This window comes from Myiozetetes cayanensis, unplaced genomic scaffold, assembly GCF_022539395.1.
Source record: "Myiozetetes cayanensis isolate MyiCay16 unplaced genomic scaffold, myiCay2020 scf3, whole genome shotgun sequence".
In the NCBI taxonomy this organism is placed as follows: Eukaryota; Metazoa; Chordata; class Aves; order Passeriformes; family Tyrannidae; genus Myiozetetes; species Myiozetetes cayanensis.
Genome location: NW_026087521.1, coordinates 48,637,159 through 48,660,019, shown reverse-complemented (window position 1 = coordinate 48,660,019; position 22,861 = coordinate 48,637,159). Strand labels below are relative to the sequence as shown.

At 44.0% G+C, this 22,861-nt stretch overlaps 2 protein-coding genes across 5 annotated transcripts in view; one reads left to right on the top strand and one right to left on the bottom strand.

The window, feature by feature from the left end:
* The window catches only part of FAM234B (family with sequence similarity 234 member B), a 406,169-nt gene that overhangs the window by 114,878 nt on the left and 268,430 nt on the right, over positions 1-22,861 (bottom strand). The window lies entirely within an intron of this gene.
* The window catches only part of GRIN2B (glutamate ionotropic receptor NMDA type subunit 2B), a 208,339-nt gene that overhangs the window by 115,490 nt on the left and 69,988 nt on the right, over positions 1-22,861 (top strand). For all 4 annotated transcript variants that reach the window (XM_050325278.1, XM_050325279.1, XM_050325277.1 and 1 more), the window contains one exon: positions 15,009-15,123. In XM_050325278.1, the coding sequence (XP_050181235.1) occupies positions 15,009-15,123 (115 nt within the window). The remainder of the gene's footprint in view (positions 1-15,008; positions 15,124-22,861) is intronic.

Below are 22,861 nucleotides of genomic sequence, written 5' to 3'. Positions count from 1 at the left end.
ATGGTGAAGTCAGGAAGAAAATACTTGGTACTGGTTCTTTTTATTGGTGCACTGCTAGTTGTTGTATGCACAGTGAAGGGCTCTGGGCTGAGCACTGTGCTGTCTTCATCACCTTTGATGAAGTCGAAGACTCGGCTTTGTTGGAGAAGGAAACTTCTGCCCTTTGGGTAGGAATAACTGTGTTTTCTCATTCACTGAGTCAGAATTAGGGCAGTATGGGAGCCCTCCTGGTTTTCTTCTGCTCATGGGGCAGAGCCCTTTGTCCAGGTTCCAAATCAGACCACAGCTCACCGCTAGCTATGACCCAGACTTAAACTCACCTGGACCAACTATCTTTCCCCAATACCACTGCTCATATTGGCCTACAGAATGACTCCAACACCTTACTTCAAGATTTTAAAGGGACCCCACCTGAATAGAAACACCCCTTGTGAGATCACCTGTTTGACATTGGTCCCAACTGAACAGACTTGCCAGGAGTTTCTCAGTACATTTCTGTGCTGGAAATGCTCATTGCCAGGTCATGTTGAGCTTCTTGTCATATCTTGTCAGATCTGGAAATAAACACTGAGTTGGCCTTGATTTATTGGTTGCTTCCTAATCAATGTCCATGTGAAAAAACTATTCCCGTGCTGACTCTTTCTGCATTGACCAGTTTACTGTCTAAGTCCATAACAGGTCACTATTATAATATTCTAGTTCTTCCTCCAAAATGCAGACTGGTTTTAGATCCCCCTAACAGTAAGGGCCAGGCCATTAGTGACAATTTTCACCCTGATGCTGACTTTATGAAGGCATTATTGTGGTAGCTTTCTATCAGACAGGAACAGAAATTATGGAAGTTATGGAGCTCGGAAGAGTCAGTCAACTGTTCTTCCCTCATCAGGAAAGTTAGGAAAAATTCTGCTACTGTCTGTGCTCATTCCCTTTATTCCCACATAAAGTGACTAGATAATCTCAGAAGTAGCCTGGAGGCCTGGGCTTGGCCTGCAATCCCAGTAATAAGCAGAGCAGTGGAGATGAATCACTTAGTAGCCCAGCAGAGCTGCGACTGGGCTCTGAACACAGTCGCAGGGATTTTTGTTCTGCTGTAGTATTGTCTGCAGACTGGCTGCTTTATTTCATCTGTGCAGATGACTTAGAGAGATGAATGATCAGAGAACTTTGGGATCCCTAGCTCTGAAATATATGTTGGGAAACCAAGCTACTGTTGCATTAAAAGTTAAACTACTTCATTGGTGCTCTATTATGAGTAGTAATCCAGACACATAACTTAAAAGTATACAAACCAGGCCCTTTCTGTTTGGTCCGTACTCTTTTCTGTGATGAAGTGGAAACTGACATCTCCTTTCTTTATAACTGCCTGATTTGCAATCTCTCTCCCTCTTCCCCCACCTTCACAGCAGCCTGTCCTCATACTACTGATTCATTGTGCAATCAGATGGGTGACAACAGATGCTTCAGGAGAAGGGAATCTTCCTCCACAATTTGCTTAGCCAGTTGTGTGGTTGGAGTAGGAGTCAATTCCTTCCTGCCGTCTGCAGCCGTCTGCAGCCTGAAACGACTCATCCATCCCTTACCATGCTAGGGGTACAACTATAAATATGAGCAAGGGTACAGAGAATTTGCCAGCCCTTTTAAGTTCCTTCTCCAAACTCTGTTTTTGACCATTTCTTATGGCAGCAAAAGGCTTTTGATAAAATACAGTGTGGAAAGAGGTGTGAATGGCTGATTGTTCTTTCCACTGAGCTGCCTTCCCTCCAAATGTTGCAGTAAAGGGTTAGAAGGCAGTATTAACTTATTCACTGTGTGCTTCATTTCCATTAACAGAATCTCCTCTAATTTTTCACTGGGCTGCAACATTGTGACATCTGTCCTGTCTTAGAAGTAGGTTGGGACATATGTTGTTCTGAGTGGGACAGAGTTGAAAGGGACTTGGCCTTGTACAAATGTGAACCCCACAACTTTTAGTCAGTCACAGCCCTTCTTACTCAGTAGCTAAGTTTGCAGGGAAGTAACATTTCCATCTTGGTTTCAGTGATTAGGAGTGACATCCTTTTCTACAGCCATCTGGGGTGTGAAAACAAATACATCTGCGTGGTCCAAATCGATCCAGAAAGGTGGAAAGAAAACCAACGGCTATCAGAAAAATTATCCTTCTTTGCCTTGCTCTTTCCCACCCGCACTGGTTGTTTCGTTTGCTGATCCGTATTTCTTCCCACTCTTCAGCTGGACCAAATTTGGCTTTCTGGTGGAGGTGAGGGCAGCAGGAGTGTCAAGGCTGTCGGGGAAAGGGGAGAGGAGCCGGGCTGGGGTTCTTAGGGCTGGGGTAGCCTCAGGGCTGGCCAGGTGACTCCCCGAGCCCCTTTCAGGCCAAGTTCAACTCCAAGTTCATTTTTAGGATCCTGACTGACTTTGGCAGTTGGCTGCCAATGCAGGAGGGTTTCCATGGCAATGTAGCAGTGCTGCTTGCTCCCTCCTCAGTGCTCTGCCTCCCATTCCCTCCCTCTCCCTCTCCTCGCCCCCCTCCCCAGCCCTCCTGTTTCTCAAGCCTGTTGCCATGGAAAAGTCATAATCCACAACGAATCTCAGATCCTCCACACCCGTTGGGGTTTGGGTTTTTGGTTTGGTTTCTTTTTCATGTTAAAAGTTTGCTTTTCAGTTTAATGTGTGGGTAGGGGAGGCTCCATCTGCCTCTTCAAAACCTTTTTCCTGGGCAAGAGGGATGTCTTTATCTTGGACCTGCAGGTCCTCCTGCAGGGAGGGTGGTGTGAAGCTGTGGAGGGTAGCTCCAGCTAATGACCACCCCATCAGGGTTATAGCTTGGGGAAGTGCTTATGTGACATTGGAGTTTGGTTTTTTGAAGGGACCGTGTCGTTCGGCATCTGGAGTTTGAATCAATGACGTATAAGCACCCAAGACACGTTGGAGGAAAAGGAGTGAGAGATTTCTGAAAGTGATCATAGTGACTGCTGCCAACAGAAAAGGGTGCAGACAACTCATACACTGCCACAATATGTGCACAGCAAGAGCTGTGGGAATGATGCAGCCAAAGGTACTGAATGAGACCAGAACTAGAGCCCACATTATTCCACCTGGTGCTTGTGCTAGTTCCCAAGCTTTCATGGTATGTCTACAATCTATCAGGACTTGTGTGTGAGGTTTGTGGATTATGTTCTAGTTTGTTAGCTTTAACACTCATTAAAGGTGAAACCAGTTACATTTCCACTCAAATTAAATGAACTTGCCTAGATATCCCTAAAAAGCACTGGCATACTCTGACAGCTGGTTGAACTGAAGGGAGTTGGGGTATGGCAATAGATGTGGAGATTGACCCTCTGATGCACTCTCCATGGAAATGTTCTGGTCTGACTCCTGACATGCTTGCTTGTTTCTACCTCTGCTATGTTCAGGCTTCCTGTGACACTGTGTCCTGGGATCCTCACATGCTTGTTCACAGTATTTCTAGGACCAAGGAATCCTGTAAGCCTCCTGAGCAAAGAAATATTCTTGTGAGATTTCCCACTCTCACTGTTAAGGAGGGAGAAGTGTAAGGATTCGGATAAGAGATCTCAAATTTGGACCTTGTATTTATTTCAGACCTCGCGAGAGTTTTTTATTGAACACAATGTTAGCCTCATGCCTGAGGCTTCTTTAAAGTGACCTTTTCTCAGAGGAGAAGCAGAGAAGTAATCAAGATCAAATGCAGCTCTAGAATAAAATGGCACATTTACTTCACTGAAGATGCAGCAGCATGGGCTGAAGTTGACTCTTCACTTTTCTTGTTCAGAAAACACTGAGGGTGCACGCTTTGTTTCTTTTCTATATAGTTGACTACATTCAGGTGGCCTGCTGCAGACACTTCATCTGTGCATCGTGGCTATCTCTCCCCACTGTCTGTATGTACCAGGCATCTGAGTCACTTGCCGCTTGCTTGACCTCAGATGCCATAATAGTCACAGTCTAAACTGGATGTGTGGAGTAGGTGATGGAGTAAAACGTCAAGTCTTTTCAGACTGTTGGAAAAAGTATTGATTTACAAAACCATAAAGTCACAGTGCTGGGTCATTGTAGCTCCTTTTCTTTTGGATGAGTCCCTGGAAGGTGATGGATTTCCAACTACAACTGAATGTGGTCTGCCCAACAGAAAGCAAAAAGCCTGATCTCTCAGCAATGCTTGCAAAAAGCCTGATCTGTCAGCAATGCTCTACATTTTTTCTTGTGGTTATGCCTTTCCCCTGTTCTAGACGAACATAATTTCGTCAGTCCCATGCCCTGGGTTGTTTGTCTGCTTTTGTCTTCAACCTTTTTTCCAACACTGCTGAGGAAGAAGCCTGAGTAGTTTCAGTGAAATGTTGGGCACCTGTCAGGTGGACCCCATCTCTGTGTTTCACAGAGGCTCCTGAACGTTTAGCAGCAGGGAAAAAATATTCAATCACTACCAATCTGGTCTAGGAGGTGAATTCTTGACCAGAAGGCAAATATTTTCCTTCTTTTTGCACCGTTCAGGCCTCAGGGATGGATCCCAAAAGGTTTTCCAGAGCACTGTAGGAGAACCTAGGAGTGCACTGACCATATCAGCAATCACAGTCGTCCTCCTGTACTTAACAATGCTTTGTGTAGCCCCATATCTCTCTCTCCTTAACCAAAAGATTACAACTTGATTTAACAGAGCCTGGACTACAAACTACATCACAAAACACTCTACCAAGTTAATAATACAAGGCACAAGTCGGATGTGATATAAATGATGTAAATGTGTGAACTCTGAGTAGGACTTTGGCTGTGTTCCCAGCCATGTTCAAAATGTACCCATGATATTTCTGTCTCCCATATTGGGAACCCACTAGAGACAGGCATAAATGATTTAGGTTGAGTTTATTATCCATATTTATCATTCATTTCAGAATAGCATCTTCCTCCCACACTGATCCATCCTCACGGCGCTACATATGCACCCAACTCAAAGCTTCACACCCTGGCTTTTGGGGCAAGAGTTGAGGATGGTGAGATAGTCTTGAAGTATTCAATGTGTGCTGGGAAACCCAAAATAGATGGTGCAAGGGAATATAGACTCTGTAGTTATACAGGTAAAATTAATGATAGGGGTTTGCAAGTTGTCAAGTTGTGGGACTTTGGGGCATAAAGGAGGCATGCCTGAATGTAGGAACCCACGTGAAAGACTGGAAGGAAATTCTTGGTATTTATCTCCCTTTTATATTTTCCCACTGTTTGAAAAAGGGATGATGTCAGTGGAAGAAGAGCACAGAGGTGTTATTGCTGTGACTGGGGTGGGGATAAGGAATGGCTAAGGGTTGGTGATTTGCAGGGTAATTTTTGAGTTGGGACCTGAGGTCCAGGGAGCACTCAGGTGGGAACATCTTTGCTTTCAGAACCCTGTTGTCACAGGCAGAGCAGAGAAAGTGCTCATGGTTGCACAGTTTAACTGGCTGTCGTGAAGGCAGCAGTGTGAGGGCAATGGCTGTGTTGGAAGTACTGATGAAAGTGGCTGTTGCCAACAGAGAGCCAAAGGGAACGATGGCAGAGATAGCGGTTTGGGTGGAGAAGCCTTGGCGCAGGGAAGGTGCTGGTGCTGAGGAGGGTACTAATTGCAGTAAGTGTTTCAGCAGTGTTTGGAGTGCTAACTGCAAATGAGGACAAGGGTGACTAATTACAGAAAGGATTGTGAAGAGGAAGAGGAGGTTAGGCTCATGGAAGAGTGGTGAGGTCTGACTACAGCACTTTATAATGAAGAAGCCACTGCTCAGTGTGTGGCTACAAGGGTTTCGGCTCTGGTATTGACTGAAGCTGTGTTTTCCACATGGGCCAGCTTGTGACTTTCTTGCTTCTCCATCTTACTCTTCATTTTATTTGCTACTGCAGCATTTTCCCTCTTTGCATGTAGTGTGGAGAGAAATGTGTAAGGTTTCACATAAGGGAAAAAAAAAAAGGGAAAAAAAAGAAGAAATCTTAATTTAGACATTTCTCCACTGGTGATGCATCCTGTGCCCCTTGTCAAATGCTAGCTGGGATGCCTTCTCGGGAAGGAAGAGGTTTTCCTTATAGTGCAAGAATAAAAATCATAAGGAAGTTTAAAGGGAAGGGTGAACATAAAAAAAAAAAGCACAAAAAAACCCCTAGTAGTTCTGAGACCTTCCTCAGTCCAAGGAAGGGTTAATGCTTTAAATGCAGTGCAGTTTCAGCGGCACTAAAGAACACGTTTCCATGGAAACATCAACCCACAGAGGGAGAGAAAGAGGGAGAAAGGAGAGGGAGCAGCAGCAGAGGGAGAGCGGCTCCTCTGGCAAGGGAAGAACAGCCTCTATACCCTCCCTCCCCAGTTAGTGACAGGAGTGATTATTGGTTTATTTTTTTGAGTCAGTTCCTCCTTGGAGATGTGATAGGGAAGAAAGCGATAGGGTGCCAGCTTGGCCAAACTGCTATGGACCCAGGAAAATCCAGTCACACTTTCTGGAGTGAGTCTCCTTGCGGGCGATGACTCTGCTCCTGCCAGCGCTGTGAATTTGCTGCCCTTGCAAATGTGCGAATGCTTTCAACACTTGATAAACTTTGAATAACCCCAAAATCGCTTGTGGTTTCTCCTTGGGTCAAAAAAGTTAAGTTAGTCTGCTATTTCTGAGAATGTAATAAAGGGATTTATTTCAGTTTCTCCAGCTGGTTTAGCCTTGCCTGGCTTATGGCAGCAGCGAGATGGACCTTTCTGGCAGATTTGAGTGGTTTTCCATAAGCAAAAATGTCCTGAAATCTCTATAGGAAAACTGATGTGTTCACCTGCTTGCTGGTCTTGACTCCCAGGACAGAAACTGGAATGAGCTCTGGGTAAATACCAAGGTGCCCTGAGAGCTGACTCCACACCAGCATACCAGCCATCTTCAGAAGACCAAAGAGGTTTTTGACATGCACATCTACTTTGGCCAGTTTTTCTAAGCTGTGGTCTGCAGCCATGTGGGAGGTTTCAAAGGGATGTACAAAAATAATTAAGAAAAGTAAGGCTGCTGTCAGTGGCATTAAATTGACTACATAGGGACAGTAGTTCACGTGGAATATTTTTTTGCTGTTCTGCAAATTGCCAGAGCTTGAAAGACATCGTCCTGGGTGAAAAATCACTGTGAATAGCCTCATTTGATTTCTGTTCTGTGACTACTTCTCCTATCAATGATTGTATGATTGTGCCCTAAGGCAGATAAACAGATCTGAAGGGCATCTCCTAAGCCTTTGGTATTTGTCTGATCCTAGTGGTGTGGCCAGTTAGTTGATGCCTAGACATAATTGTGACCCACTGTTGGTAGTTCTGACAAATGTAATTTTCCATGATTTTACTGCCCCGTGTAAGCTGATTTTTAGTCCTTTCAAGTGGGAGAAATACCTTGAAAAGTAGTTTTACTTTGCAGAAAACCGATGTGTTATCTGTTCCTAATGAATAAGGAAGGATGTAAAGATGTAGCAATAAAAAAGAATACTTTAAAAAAGTAATTGGGAAGAATTTATTAACTCCGTAAAGCTTTGGAGTTTGATATAATTTTTTGACTGAATTTTATGTGGTCACTGTAGCGATTTTGACCTTAAAGCTGATTTTCTATTAGCTATTTTCTGTTACTTAAAGGTTTGGTGAGTCAATTCAGAAGTATATTTGTTTTTGTCAAAGCTTTTTTGGCTAAAAAAGCCTTTCTGAAAAAAGACTGATTTCCTATGACATTTATAGGTATTTCCAGCTTTAACCAGAGTCTACTCTTAAAACACTTTTTCTTATTTCTGCTTTATTTCCAGTGAGGCCAGAAGATGTGAAGATATATTTGCTAGCTACTTAGGACTATGTCATTTTCCTAGGGAAAGAGAAAAAATACCAAAAAAGAAGAGATAATTTTGGAATAAATCAATACTTGTAAATCAGATGTTTTGGGTTTAAAGTGGAATATTTTGACATGGAAATTCTATTTGCTGTCTCTTGTGATTAGGAGCATGGGAATTTTATATTCCTAAATCTCCTTCACAAAATTTGAACTAAATCTTCGGTGATATTCCTTTCCCTGTTGAGGTGATAGTGTTCCTTGTAGGATTATCTCAGTGTGGCACATTACAGATATGTTTTAATTGGACAACCAGAAGCTTCATCTTCTGGCCAATGTTACTACAGTTTTTAGATCTTATGTTTCCTTTTCTTTCTGACAAAATGTTGATTTCTTCATGAGAAAATCTTATGCCAAACTCTTATCGCTCTTTCACACTTAAAAAGTTGTTTTGGTAGATAACTTTTCATGGTTCTGGCATTTGTGAAAATAGGCTAGTCAGGATACATGTGAGAAAAATTTGACTTTGATTGCCTTTTCAAGATATTGCTATGATCATCATAGTAGATGGGGTAAAATGAAGATTCATCTTGCCCTTTTTTCCAGGTCACCTCATCCTAAAGTACATTTATGTTTTCTACAAGTGACCTAGGTCTCACAGTCTAGCCTTGGTACTGTCAGCAGCACCCTGGCAAAGGGAGTGTGCAATGCCACTAGACTTAAATGATCCAATTTTCTATTAAGGCAGTGACAGTAAAAGATGAAAAGCAAGTGGGAGATCAGATCCTAGATTTTATTATATACATGGAGGAAAATGTTATTGTGAAAACTCTGAAGCTTACTGATAAAGCTGGACAAGCAGTCTTTTACCTAGGTGTTACTACTGTCATTTCTCCCCCAGGTTGGAGCTGACCAACCCAATGTTCCCCACTGAGGGGTAATTTGGTGACCCTTCACAATGAGTCCCCCTTCTCTGTCTGCTTCCTGAGGGGTATCTGTCTGTGATGCAAAACCCTGTACTGCAGTGATGAGTTTCCTCTTACATTTTCAGGAGTGAGGCTTGAGACTGCTCAGGATGTGGAAAGTGAACTTTGCTTCTCATTCTCAGGAATGGTCCTGTCTCATTAGGATCAAGCAATGTGTGTAGGAAAGCAGCCCTGCCATTGCTGTGGCTCCCTACGTCCTCTAAGGATAGATATAACCTCAGTCCCCAGGAACTGTCATCTCAAAGTCTTTCTGAAATGACAAATTCATGGTAGATAAATAGAAGAAATGGGAAATAAAGTGGAAGTACCATTTTTTTTTATGATTAAGAGAGGGAGTGATGGAAAAGATTCATCCTTCCACTGTATGTAGGAGCTGTCACTTGGAAGTCTCAGCGCGCATACACATAGTTTTCAAAACAACTTTGCTGAACGTGATGGAGAAACAGCAAGGACAGTTCAGTAGAAATTCATCTTCCACCAGAAATGGTTATTTTAGAGGTCAGAATCAAACACCAAGAAAATTCATCTTCCTAGAGGTGAGGGACCAATCTCAGCAGATTGAACAGTATCACTCCATTGATGTCAGATGAATATCACTGATTTATTCTTGCCCAGTAGCTGCTCTCTTGTCTTCTAAAAAGGTGTGGACAGCAGAGACAAAACAAATTAATTTCTTATATTTCTGTTATCTTTTAGCCTGAGGGATATTTCTTAGTCTAGATGATCTTCTTTTTGCTTAATGAAAACAATCTTGATCTCTGGGCTTTTCTCTAAGGCTACTGGTCAGATTGGTTCCCAGCAGTAATTTAGGCTATAGCCTGGGCAGATTTTCTGGTGCAGGATGCCTGCACAATGTAGAATTTGGCTGATCTCTTTTCTACATGTGCTTTCATTCTTGCTGTTCATCTCCATGTATTTAGTGGTAACACTGACAGCAAAAGAGAAAGAAACAAATGAAGATGAGTGACATAGTCCTCATATAATCCTTTAAGATTTAATTTTCATAGTTAATGTTTGCTTCTGTTTTTTTCATATCTCATTTTGGTTTTATTCTTCATAATAGCAGAGACAACAGAGTCCATGCCTCTTGTTATATAAAATCAACTGCCCTTTCCCTGGAATCCTTTCACTCTAAATTGTACCTGACACCAAACAGATGTTACACAGACACAACCAGATGTGCCCGCCTTTCACAACTCCACAAGACACTGGCAGCACAGCAGCGGGAGGGACAGTGCAGGGCAGTGAGCAATGGGAGAACCTCAGAAAGGCTCAGCCAGGGTCAGTACAAGGCATGGCAAAATTTGATTGAAAACCAGGCAGAGCCCGTTCTTGCCTTTTTTTGGATTGAGCAATTGGTTTTTAGTATCCTGCAGAGACTGTCTTAACTCAAAAGACCTCATGCACGTGCAGCTGGCTCTGGATGGCTGTTGAGCAAGAGTTGGCTGTCCTCTGAGGCAGAGGCAGTCATGGAATTTTTGAGGAAGGGTATGGAGAGATATTATCTATATTTTTTTAAACTTTCCATGGATTTGGAGAATGGAGGTTTAAATCAGAAGTTGAAGGGTTCGGTTGCAGTTTTCTTGTTAAAAAGTTACACTATTTCAGTCTCTCAGATGAGAGCAGAAGGTATTAGCAGCAGAGCTACTGCTGGTTAAATCTTATCTGTCAATCACTTGCCATTTGAAGTCAGAATTCCCATTTGTAGATAGCTATATTGGTTCTAATCTCCCTTTTCCCTGTCCTTTGAGTCCACCCATCTTTCTGTCTGTCTTTGTGCAGGAGCAGGTGTGAGGGGTTGGGAAGGACCTGCTGCAGGGCTGGACAGATGTACTCTGCTCAGGCTGTTTGTATCAGGCCAGACTGGGTAGGTCTTGCTGGTGCTGAGTGAGGGAACATGGTTTGGACCTGCAGGCACTTGTACTGAAATAAAGTAATGTGCCTTTTTTTTGCTCTTTCCTGGGCATGAAGTGGATGTGGGAAGGCAGCTATGCCTTTTCCTGATACCTCTGGCTAGTGGGTTTTTAATGCTGTCTCTAGGGGGAAAAAATGCTATTTCTGTGGGGTAGAGGCCTTTCACTGCCTTCGTCTCACTGCTCTTATGATTTGCCTCGGTGTTTCGCATTACAGTGAGTTTCCAAACAGCATGATAGTGGTCTGCATCCCCATCCCTTTATCCTGCTTCACACTCCATCTGCTTTTTACCCTGAAAATCTACTCTGTCAGAGGTATCTCACAGCTTGTCTTTTCTCCACCCTCCACTTAAACTCTGTTTTTCCCTTGTGCACTGGGCTGCTGAGATGGCTCCCCAGTGCTGACCATGGAGAGGCTGTTTTACTTATATGGTCTGCCTTATTCAGGGAAGAAGTTGATGTTAGGATAATCACGCCATTTCAGACAGGCTGCTTGTCTCATTGAAGCATAACAAGCACTGACAGGACACAGGGGAGAGTGTGTGTGTGTGTGGTGCACACGTGCGAGGCCGGGAGTGTGACGGACTGAACCAGGAAGAGCTGATTCCCAGCAAGGCACTGGAGGCAGAATTAGGAGTGGTTAGAGCTGGTTTCAAATGCGTCTCCTTCACATCTGTCTCTGGGGCAGAGAAAAATTCAGTTAGCACCCTTTGTGTGTTCCCTCGAGCCCCCTGCACCTGCCACATTTTCCTCTTCAGGCTTTCTCCATCCCTGGCTGAAACCATTTAAAATGTCATCATCTCTCTGCTGGTCCTAAATTGGCCATCTGATGTGGTTTTAATGCTCTATTTCCTATGCCAACCAGACTTCAAAACACTCTCCATTAACTTGCAGGGCTGGCAGCCTTACATCTAGGAGGGGTGATGTTACCTCAGAGCACAGGATGGGGACTCGGCTTCCCCAAGTTTGATTTTCTTTGTGCCCAAGGGCGTGTCACTTCTTTCTTTGTCCCTGCCTGCTTGTCCATACCACGGGGCTCACAATGTCAGGCCTCTTTCCACAGTGTTGAGTATGTTTTACTCCCACCCTTTTGAGTTTGGGCATTGTGTCTGCTGCATCTCCATGGGGCTGATGAGGGGCTCAACCCTTCTGTCCTTGCATCAAGCAGCTCCAGAAATTCCCACATAAGCAAAATCGTTTGCAGAAAGGTGTTTCTAGCATATTATATTATCTGTGTCTGCCCCCATCATGCCTCTGTTATCTTTCTTTATGTCTCTCCAGCTTGGAATCCCAAACATCCAGGGACTCATGGATTAAGACCTTTACAGGCACAGTTTCATCCTGGTTTGCCTCACCTGCATGCACAGCCTACTGCCCTCACACTGTGCCCCCATTTACAGCTGGTGGCCCAGTTCAGACATGTCATGGAGTCTATCAGCCGCCCTGGTAGCCTGTTTAGGGACTGGAGCATGTATAAGCTGTAGGGAGGAAACAAATTCCCCTGGCCAGAGCAGGCAGCAGTAGTGCTGGTGTTCGAGGGCAGCAGTGCTGCCGAAGGGGATGACTATCGCTGCAGTAATGATGGAGAGCAGAGCCACTTGAGTGTGGCTGCCTTGCAGCGTGTTGCTGACTTGGCCTGCCAGGGAGTCCTTCAAGCCCTGGTGCTTTGTCACATAGGCTCAGTACAACCGAGCAAACCCCGCAGCTCCCTGTGTGCTTGCTTTCTGCCTGTATCCCTATGTTGGGTGGTGGGATCAAAAAGGTATAGGTGTACAGGGAAAGCTGGGGGGAAGCCACTTCTCCTGCACTCCCCCTGCAAACTTTTGGAAACATGTTGCTAATGGGTCTGAGAGAAAACCCTCTGAAGAGTTATTTTGTCAAATTTGTACACTAATTTCAGTCGTTAAGGTGGAAAGCAAGGGATTTTCATGCATCTTTAAGGGTAAATCTCAAGATAGCTCCAAAGATTGGAGTTGTTGATGATCCCTCCTTGATTATTATTAGCAATTCTAATCTTTCTGATGGAAAATGAACAGAAATGACACCCTCTTGTCTCATATCTATTGTTGATTTCTGTGAACTCTTCTTCGTCAGGCTGTGCAAAGGAGATTCCCATAATGGAATCATTCTTGGATGTAAAGGGAAAGAGCACTGAAAACTGTTTACTCATTACTGACATAAAGCTGCAGCTCCCGTCAGGCTAATGGCATTCTCTTCTTCTTGGAGCCTTTCTTTGTCTTTACTTTGATGGCCAGTGCAGAGAAGTCATGAAGTGAGTGTAGTTGTAATCTTGGTCCACTGGAAGATCCTTCCCACCACCAGAGCCCTAACTAGGTCTTGTAGGGTGCACATGCCTGGCGATGGTCTCTGGCATTCCTCAGTACCAGAGCAATGCACGCAGCTGGGAAAGAAATGCCAGAAAAAGAGCATGTGAAGTCCTGAGATGGGATGTTTTACACCATTACAAACAATTGTATGGCTAAGATTTTCCACGTGGCAGATGTTTTGGGTAAGTCTCAGTGTTTGGGTGCTGAATGGCTCTGTTTTTTGGAAAATAACCAGTAGTCTGCCTTTGAATACCATCCTGTTGCAAATATTTCATGCTGGGCTCCCTTATGGCTGTGTTTCCAAAGCTGTACACGTCCCTTGAAGGTCACAACATGGAGCAAGTGTGGAATTTCCTTTAGAAATAAACATAATTGCTGATTGCACTTGGCATTGGGGAATTAGTGAATGAGTTTGGTTGATTAATGGAGTTAAAACAAAACATTTGAAAAAGGAAGAAGCTGAAATCATGACCTGCTTTTTTATTTGTTTGAAGAAGTTTCCCTGATACTAATGCTTTCATTAGATTAGCAGGGAGGTCTCTGCATGCAGATTGAAACCCATTGAAAAAAAAAGACTTTTTCCTCTTTTTTATTTTCTTGAAATTGGTTCAAATTGAGTTCAGAAGGGACAAATTGAAGCTGAATATTAGGAAATGTTTCCTGATGTCATAGTGTAGTAGAGTAGAACCTCTCATGTTTGTAATAGAAATGTTGCTTGTGCAATTTATAGAACTGTGCAAAGTAGGGGAGGGAAGAGTCCTGGGGCTAGCCCTGCAGGCAGCTTGGTCACCTCTGCCTCTCACAGTGATGTGATGCCACTGGTGTCAGAGCAGGTTTATAAAGGTAAAATCTACTTCATGCAACAGGATTGTGAATTGAAGTGAAATATGTGAACAGGGGAGACTGTCAGGGTGCCACGGAGATGTCATATAAACCACTGAACTGTGAAATGTGTATTTGCCTCCTCCTCTTCCCCACAGTGTCTTTCTGGATGGTCTGACAGTTAAGGAAACAATAGCCCCAATTTTTATTTACAGCAACACCACTTTAACATGCTCTTACGATGCAGCAAGGCCTTGAAATCAGTGTAGCTGTAATCTCAGTTCACCTAAAGGTCTTCCCTATTGCCAGAGCTCAGTAAAGAGGCTTTAGGATAAATGAGATTGAAGCCTGGACTGTTTAATAGTCCATTTGTACAGCTGACATGAGATGCCCTAAAGGGGAGTACATTGCACAGAAATGAAGGGGCCTTTCCAGACAAAGGGAATCGTTAATGTTGGCTGCAGGACTGATCACTCTTTATTTGATCCTACTGGGTGTAAGGCATGACTGTCCCTAGGAAAGAGAACTTTCACTGGGCTGCCTCAGCACAGCATCCTGTCCCTATTCCTAAGCTTCTTCATAGGATCACTTTGGGCCCCATGAGGTGTTCTGGCTCTGATAGGGATAGAGCTTCTTGCAGGTGTGCTGTTCCTTCTGCTCTGAAGGAGTCTCCACTCTTTCACCTGTAGGCCATCACTGTCCTCAAATGGCCTGTGAAATCTCCTTTGGAGAGTGAGCAAAGTGTAGGCTGTGGAGTGTGTTTACACAGGTGTTTGCTATGGATTCCTCTGACCTTTGAGGTAAGAGGAGAGACTGTGGGCACGTGTGCATGTGTGCGCGCGTGTGTGTGTGACTCTTAGACGTGCTTTCAGGAATTCCTTGAGAACCAACATAATACATCACTTCCCTATCACAGTCACAAAATGGGGGCAGGTGCCTTGTCTTGCCTTGCCTTGCCTTGCCTTGCCTTGCCTGATTGTCCCAGTTCCTGAAGTAATTGTCCTGGTTTTCTGACTGTCTTCCTCTTAGATTTTCCAGCGTTTGCACTGTGCTCCTACTCTCCTGATGTATGCTGCAGGAGGGAGGCAAGGTCTTGTTTTGAGTTTGGTTCTAAGCATTAATGTTCTCCTTTCTCTTTTTTCTTTCCTACAGGTACCTGATCAATGTCACCTTTGAAGGCAGGAATTTGTCGTTCAGTGAGGACGGATACCAGATGCATCCCAAGCTGGTCATCATCCTTTTGACCAAGGAGAGGAAGTGGGAGAGGGTAGGAAATGTTTGGTAATTCTCAAACTGTGTCAGGGAAGAGGATGGAAGAAGGCTCCAGATGAATAATACCCTCCACCTTTTCTGGAGTTCTTGTTAAGGGCTGGCAATCTGCTTCTTGCATCCTGGACCACTGGTATCTCCAATACCCAGGCTGCTGTCTTTTCCATGCAGGATGCCATTACATCCTTCCATTAGCATGCATAAAAAATTCATCAGCTTCCTTCTGTAACCTCTGAACATAAGTTTTTCAGCCTTTCAGAGGAGAGACCTCCTCTGTACCATGAGCTTGAATGTCAGAGACAGAAAATATTTCTCTGTATGGCTTAGAGGCAGTGAAGTTCTGTATGCTAAACAGCTATGATTGAGCTACAGCCACACTTATACGCCAGTGTTAACTGTGCTTGATATATCTGGCCAGTGTCATTTGCAATGGGACAGTGCATTAAGTAGGATGTGAACGTGAGATCATATCGAGTTGTTCAAAGATCCAGATTTGCATATTTTGGAATATTTTGCATGTAACCCAAAGCACCATTTTAGAAATGGTGCGGATTTCTGAGTGTGAAATTTTGGTTTGTTTCACCTCCCACATAAATGTCAGTGGTCCAGGCTCAGAACAAGCTCTACTGAAAGGTTTCAGTTGAAGCAGAGGGGGTAGTTTGAGGGCTGGGAAAATGAAATATAAAAAAGTGATAGGGGTTAGAAGTTAGAGCAAATGCACTGAGAATTCAGCAGAACACTGACAGATATGAAGCAGAACTTGGTCTGGATATGATCATGTATATGGCTTAGAAAAATTGCCCCTTTGTCCCACCAGGCACAGAAAGTCTTCTCTCCTTGGCTGCTTGTTCTCTGCATGGACTTTCAAGTGGTCTACATGGTAAAAGCAAGGAAGAAATTAATGGGGAAACGAGAATGAAATAGGGAGCTGTCATGAGAAGTGTGTTCAGAAGAGGGCCAGAGGAACAACTTTTGAAGGAGGCAGAAGAACCATTGCATTAGTGCCCAGCAGGCACTAAGGTCTCCCAGCAGTTGCCGGAGTTTGGGAAGAAGATGAAAGGCCCCAGCTTGTGCTTGGCTTCCAGAAGGATCTGTCTACCTCATGGTCTTGGCACTATGCGGACCAGATGAGAGTGTGTCGTCTGGCAGAGTTAGAGGAGGTCTCAGTGGGTCAGGAGTGTGAGGAAACGTATGGCATGGCATCAGCATGTGTGGACAACTCCTGGACATAGTTGGAGCCACACTGTGTGGATATTGCACAGGGGTAAGGCCTGCAAAGCTCAGGCTGCAGAGACCTCATGTCGGGCTCTGTCCATAAGTCAACTTCACTAAAGCCTTCCAGGCAAAGTCCAGGAGGATTTGTTCCTAGCTGGCACGAGATTTGTTCTCACAGGAGAAAACTCCATTGTCAGAGCACGAAAATGAGGCAATAGCAGCATGAATCCTGCTAGGGTTTATTAGCAGGGCTTGCTGTGGGGAATCTGTTGTTGGAATGCTTTGCAGTTTCTGGGGAGGCACAGCTAAATACAGTCCTGTTTTTATCTTGCCTGTCACATGCATTACCCTGTTGCACCCTTAGTGAGGGCTTGGTGGCTTCCATGAGTGGTAAGAGGGATTGTTCGGTCTCTGAGAGTGTATCCTTGGTCTCTCAGATGAACCAAACAATTAATAGAAGGGATCCTGGTGATCTGGAGTGATGGGGTTAGACTTGGGCCCTGCCTGAGCTTTACTATCCATGGGGACTACTTGGCATCCGTTAACCCAAACCAATTCTTCATTTAGTAGGAGTTGGGGCTGGACTGAGGGCTGGACTGAAATGAGGCTCTGATGAATAACGGTGGTAAGAAAAGCACAACAGACACAAATGCTTTATCTTGAAGTAGGTGTCTCACTCAGTGAGAAGATCAGATTATTTTAATCCAACTCTGAGCAGGCTGAATTTATGCTGGACGGTTCTTCCTAGAAAACACAGAAGTCATCTCCAAGATGTTCTGATCACAGACAAAAACCTTTCATGCCTGAAACCTCATGCTCTTTTTCCTAATTTTTTTTCCATTCAGCAGAAATGCAAACATTAATATAAGTGCGAAAAAAGAGATCATTGTGGCAAAGATCATAGTTTTGTTCCATGTTTTCAGAGAGTCAGGCAAAACAGAGTGCTGGCCCTTAACAACAGCTCCCAGGCAATGCCACAATACAAGCCAGAAATTATTCATATATTATTAGCACATAATCCCAATACCTTTATAAGTTCATTGCTTTACAGTGTAAGATTGTCCAAATTCTCATTAATTTTGTATAAATGATGAAGATGCTTTGTCCTGGAAACTTTTTGGCAAACACTCAGGCAGCAGGAGTCAAGAGATGAAAGGCTGCATGGGAAACAGTGATTAGGTCCAGTTGTGTGCATTCACTATAGCTCAGTCTTTACCTACATTACTGCACACTTTTATCCATGATCAGATGCTGTGCATAGAAGGAACATCAAGAGGTCATTAATACCTCCCCGTGCCCAAGGGAGGGTTCAACTAGACTAAATTATTCCTGATAGATGTTTGTGTCACCTGTTCTGAAAGACCTTCAGTGCTAGAAGCCCCATGAAATCCTGAGTCAATCTCTTCCAGGGTTTCTTTCTCCTTACCCTGCTAGGTTTTTCTGACGTCTAACCTAGATTTCCCTGGTTGCAGTTTAAGCCTATTAATACTTGGCGTCTCCCTGATGGACATAGAGAATTGTTTCTTTTCTTCCTCTTCTTATCTTCCCTATGTGGGTTCGAAGGCTTCTATCATGTTGTCTCCCAGTAATCTCTGCTGTAGATTAAACAAGAATTTGTCCAGTCTCTCCTGTTAGGTCATGTTTTCTAGTCTTCTGATTGTTTTTATTAGTCTCCTCTGAATTTGGTAACAAAATTTGCGGCTCTGTACAGCTGGATGCAGTTGATTCTTGAAAGATGGCAAATAGAGAAGTACCTGTCATGGAGTACAGATACATAATGATACGTTTTAAACCAGGTGTGAAGTCTTCCATTTTCTGAGCAGCAAAGATGCAGACAGTGACTGAACTGTTTCAGGATTTCAGGTCTGTGAAATCTTTTGCTATTTTGATTTTTCATCCCAATTTGGGAATAAATATCTTCAAAACCTCACCTGTTATTTCAGAACAGGAATTCCTTTTCCAGAAGAACCACAGCTGACCCCAGACTCTGATGATGATAAGTCCCCTCACAGGTCCTTCAGACAAGGTGAAATCTTCTGGGGCTGACAATCATGAAAGAATTTCTCAAGTAGAGAGACCATATTCTGCAAAGGGGCAGTAACCTGAGCTCTTCTGCTGTTTTAACCATGAGTAACGATTCCTTGTGATAAGCAAATGTGCTGCCTTTCATTCACTTCTCTGCTCCTTTGGGGCGGTAGGTTCCATGCCTTTCCTCACTATTTCTTAATCAGTTAGTTAGGAGACCTCTTTGCTTCACTGGCCAGGCAGCCTAGATGTGCTTTGGGTGCCTAGATGCCGCTGCTGTATTTATCATAGAGGTGCAGGTATGCAGAATTGAGGTGGTGAAGGGGGTCTGCCCTTATGCCCCATGAAGGGCCATCCCCAATGCAGTGATGAATTTGGGCCAGAGGTCTTACAGAGCGAGCCAGAGTCTTGGTACTATACTAGATTTTGTGTCGGTGGGTTGTGATGTTTTGTGTGGGAAGTTTTCACCCAGGATTTTTCTTCACTACTTGCCTTTCTCCTCTGCTCTCCTATAATCCCACATATGTTGAGGACTTATTTCTGGGTTCATGATCCCTTCATGAGAGCTAGTAAGTGCTGCTATCTCCAGCTCTTGTTCACATCCTTCTTCTCTACTGAGTCAGTGCACGGCAGTCCTGTCCCATTAGCTCTCACCTCGACCAATCTGCTTCTTCACTTCCCCCCAGCAAACTTGGGGATGACATAAATGTTATGGTCTCTGAGGCCCCCTCTGGGATTCTTTCTCTACTTTGATTTCTAGTTAGTTTTGCATCACTTCTATCAGTAGGTTGTGCTCAGCCTCTACCTTTTGCTGATGCTTCTCTGCCTCTTCTCTTAGGTGTGTCACTGGGGATTCAGAGCACCTTTCTGTGAGGCTTATGACACCAACTTCTTGTGTCATCCCACAGAGCCCTTTGATTCACAAGCTCCCTCCATCTCTTACTATGCATGCTCCATTAACTCCTCTTTCTGTCTGTACAAGCAGAGCCCCAGGTGACGGGTTTGGTCAGGGTGCCACTACAAACCATCTTGTATGATGGGAAACTTATATTGAAATATTCATTCTCCCTACTGCATGTGCTAATCCTCTGCCCCTATCAACCTTCACTCCCCTCAGCAGATAAAATGTTTGCCTGCTGCTGCTCCCATAATTATCAGCGTTTGACTTTTGAACTCTTGAAAATCAATTAGCAGCATCTGTTCTGCTTTCTCTAGCCATCAGTGTGGCCATAATTGCAAATTCAGACAGGCTGCTCTTAGCCTGTACCCTTACACCACTGCACACATTAGCGCTCCCTGGGAATGGGGCCATTTGCTCTGACACACTGTCAGCTGCCTCAGTGCCTGTAGACTCCCAGGACTTTCTAATGGTGCAACAGGGTGGAAAATGGTGCCACTACTCTCTGCCACATGGGCTTTCCAGAAATGTGTTCGGCCTTGATCATAGTCCATGTGAGTTTGTAAGCTTGTGTGACCCTGTCCCTAGCTTGGGACAGAGCAGCGTTATGCTCATCCATGCTTGGGATGTGGGAGGGACCTGCAGAAAGGAAAGAAGGATTTAGAAAAGAAAAATTGAAAATAAAGATTTCTTTTGTCTAAAAATAAGAGGAAAGGGAACAGGATAAATCTTTGGATACCTAAATAACTGTTAAAAAAGGACATTATGGTCAGTTGCTTTTCATGCCCACAGTAGGCAGAAAGAAGACATCTTGCTAAATTTCCAAGCAGAAAGATTTCAGTTAGATATGTAGGGAACTGTCTAATTGTTGGCATGGTGAGGCTCATTTGCTGGTAGAGGCTCATTTGCTGGAGGACACATAGAAAAATATCCAACGGTGTGGGATCTCAGTCTATCTTGTCCTGCCTCAGAGCTGGTGTATGCAGTAAGTGATCTCTTGTGGTTCTCTGCCAGCCTACATTTCTGTGGTTAGATGAGCAAGGTGAACCTGAAGAGTGTCTCACGAAAAACCCACTTATATGATAGGAAAGAAAACCTGGGTTGTGGACAAGCTGTTCAGCAAAAACTTCAAGCCTGGTCCAGTAAGGGCATAATTTCTGCAAGTTTCTACCATGTATCTTTTGTACTTGCCTTTTTGAGCAGGTATTTGGCACATGAAGGCTATTGTAGATGGCTGCAAACAAAAGCCCTTGTAGAGGCACTTGTCACGTGCCGAAGCCTGTGGCTTTGGAGAGCTGATGAACAGCACAGAGATGCTGAAGAGGCTGTAGCATTTGATGGTGATGCAGCCCTGGGGCCTGATCTCAAGTCTTTCTGTGCACCAAAAGAAATATTCAGTGTAATTTCTTTGTATGCTTCAGTGTTTGAGTGGCAGAAATAACAGGGGAGAGGGGGAAGGGGACTGAAAATCTGATAAATATTCTTGGCTTTTATTAAGGATCCATGTGGCACTCACCACTCCATGAAGAACCAATATGAATCATGTATCTGTTATATTCCTTAGCATAAGGAAGGATTTAGATTTTTTTATTTCACTTTCTTAAAGAAGAAAAGCCTTCTTAAAGAAGGCTCTTTAAAAATAAGACCCGAACAAGAATATAGGGCTATAAGGTGAAAACTGCAGCTGTACAAATCCAAGCCTTCTCTGAAGGCCCTCTCCTGCCTTTGGAAAGATGACTAGATTGCACGAGATAGTTTCGTCCTCGTGCTGTCTGGTGCCCACCTAAGCAAGCCTTTCTGATTACTTACACATGTATGCACAGGTATGTTTTCCTCCATGGGGTGGAATTTACTGCCTTTGGTCAGGTTCTGCTCTGTGTTTTGGCATCTTGCCTGCATGTCCAAAGAGGAAATGATTTTTTATTCCACCGACTTCTTTTACGGTGAGACAAGATTGGATTGTTTTTGCCAATCAGTCTTGTTTTGCTAATTTCGCTGTGTACATGGGAATTCATGACTCATTGTCCCTGAGGAGAAATGGCATAGGAGCTTGTTTAAACCTACTCAGAGTTAGTGACTGATTTTGTTCCCATAGAACCAGTTTTTAGAAGGATATAGCTTCATTTAGGGCAGATGGACTGTTCTGGTTTTAAGCACATATGGCTGAAATTAAAATGGGAGCCTGTAACTTGCATTTTCCCCCTTATCTTTAAAGTGTTCTTTCTGGACATTTTTCTAAGAGACCACAATTTGCCAAATGCCTTACTTCTTATTAGACAGCAGGCTCACATCAAAGAATACATATTTTATGGATACCTCACTCCCAAGTGAGTGTCCCTTAGAAACCTGATCTAGGTCACATCTGATGGGTCTGTTGATGACCCTGATTCAATCAGACAACCAGATGGCTTTATTTGTGCACCTATGCTGCACCCACTGCCAGGATTTGGCCTGACTTCTCATAGTTGTCCAGGATGTAACTGTATGTATTGGTGGCTAATTATGGCCGTGTTAATCTTACATTGACTCCTAAGGAGAAGGGCAGATGTGAGTGGCACACTAAGCTTTCCTTATCAGACGATAAATGGAATAATCTCTCTGAAGAAGCCTCCTACGTAATTCTGGTGGACTTAGTGGTCAAATGGTGTCTTTGATGGATTACTGCATCCTGCAATAATAAGCTAGCCTAGCTCTTTGACCACCAAAGGGTGTCTTCTCCTAACCACTGTATAATGTCAGTATAAGCTGTTCACTCTCTTCGCCTCTTGCTGAAGCGGTTCCTGACTTTGTTTGCTTGAATTTTGGAGTGTATTTATGTGATTCATGAGCCTGCAGAAAAATACTCTGGCTCTTCTCCACCAGACCCTACTCCTTGGCTACCGGAGGGAATACTTACATTAAAACAGTGACAGCTTCTTGGAGAGACCTTGTCTTCTTATGCAAATCAGATATTGGAATATCTGGAGATCTTTATTAAACCTGGGCTGTAGTTAGAGTGCCTCCTGTACTGCTGTGGCTGATGGGGATGATAGTAACCATCTGACCTTTACTGGGGTTGCCAACCTGACTGCTTGGACAAGGGAGCCCTGGAGATTGTGCCCAGTGTACTAATGTGATAACATCCAACCACAGGAGAAGGCTGCTCTTACCTTGGCTGTATTCTGGATGAGAGCTCTAGTTTGGGACTTTATTTCAGCTGACTCGCTCATGCCACACAGTGAGAAGTGGCACTGTTCCCCCTTACCACGTATCCATGTGTAACTTGCCCAGTTACACATCATCTTCACTGTCCCCAGCACCCAGTTATGGATTTGGGACTCAGCTCTGCAGGGAGCTGAGTGCACACTAACAAGTAAGGTGTCTCCTACCCCAAAGTGGTTACACTTTAATTAGAAGACAAAAGGCAGCAGATGGGTACAGATGGACCAACGGGGGAGTACAAGGGAACAATCAGACAACATTAGTCAGCATGGTAGGCAGCAGTTTTTACACACCAACTGCCTAACTCTTGTGATGGCTTTGATAGGCAGCAGAAGAATTATAACCAGCTTTGTGCAGGCTTATGGGAGCCTCATCAAGAGTGTGAAGGGCAGACAGG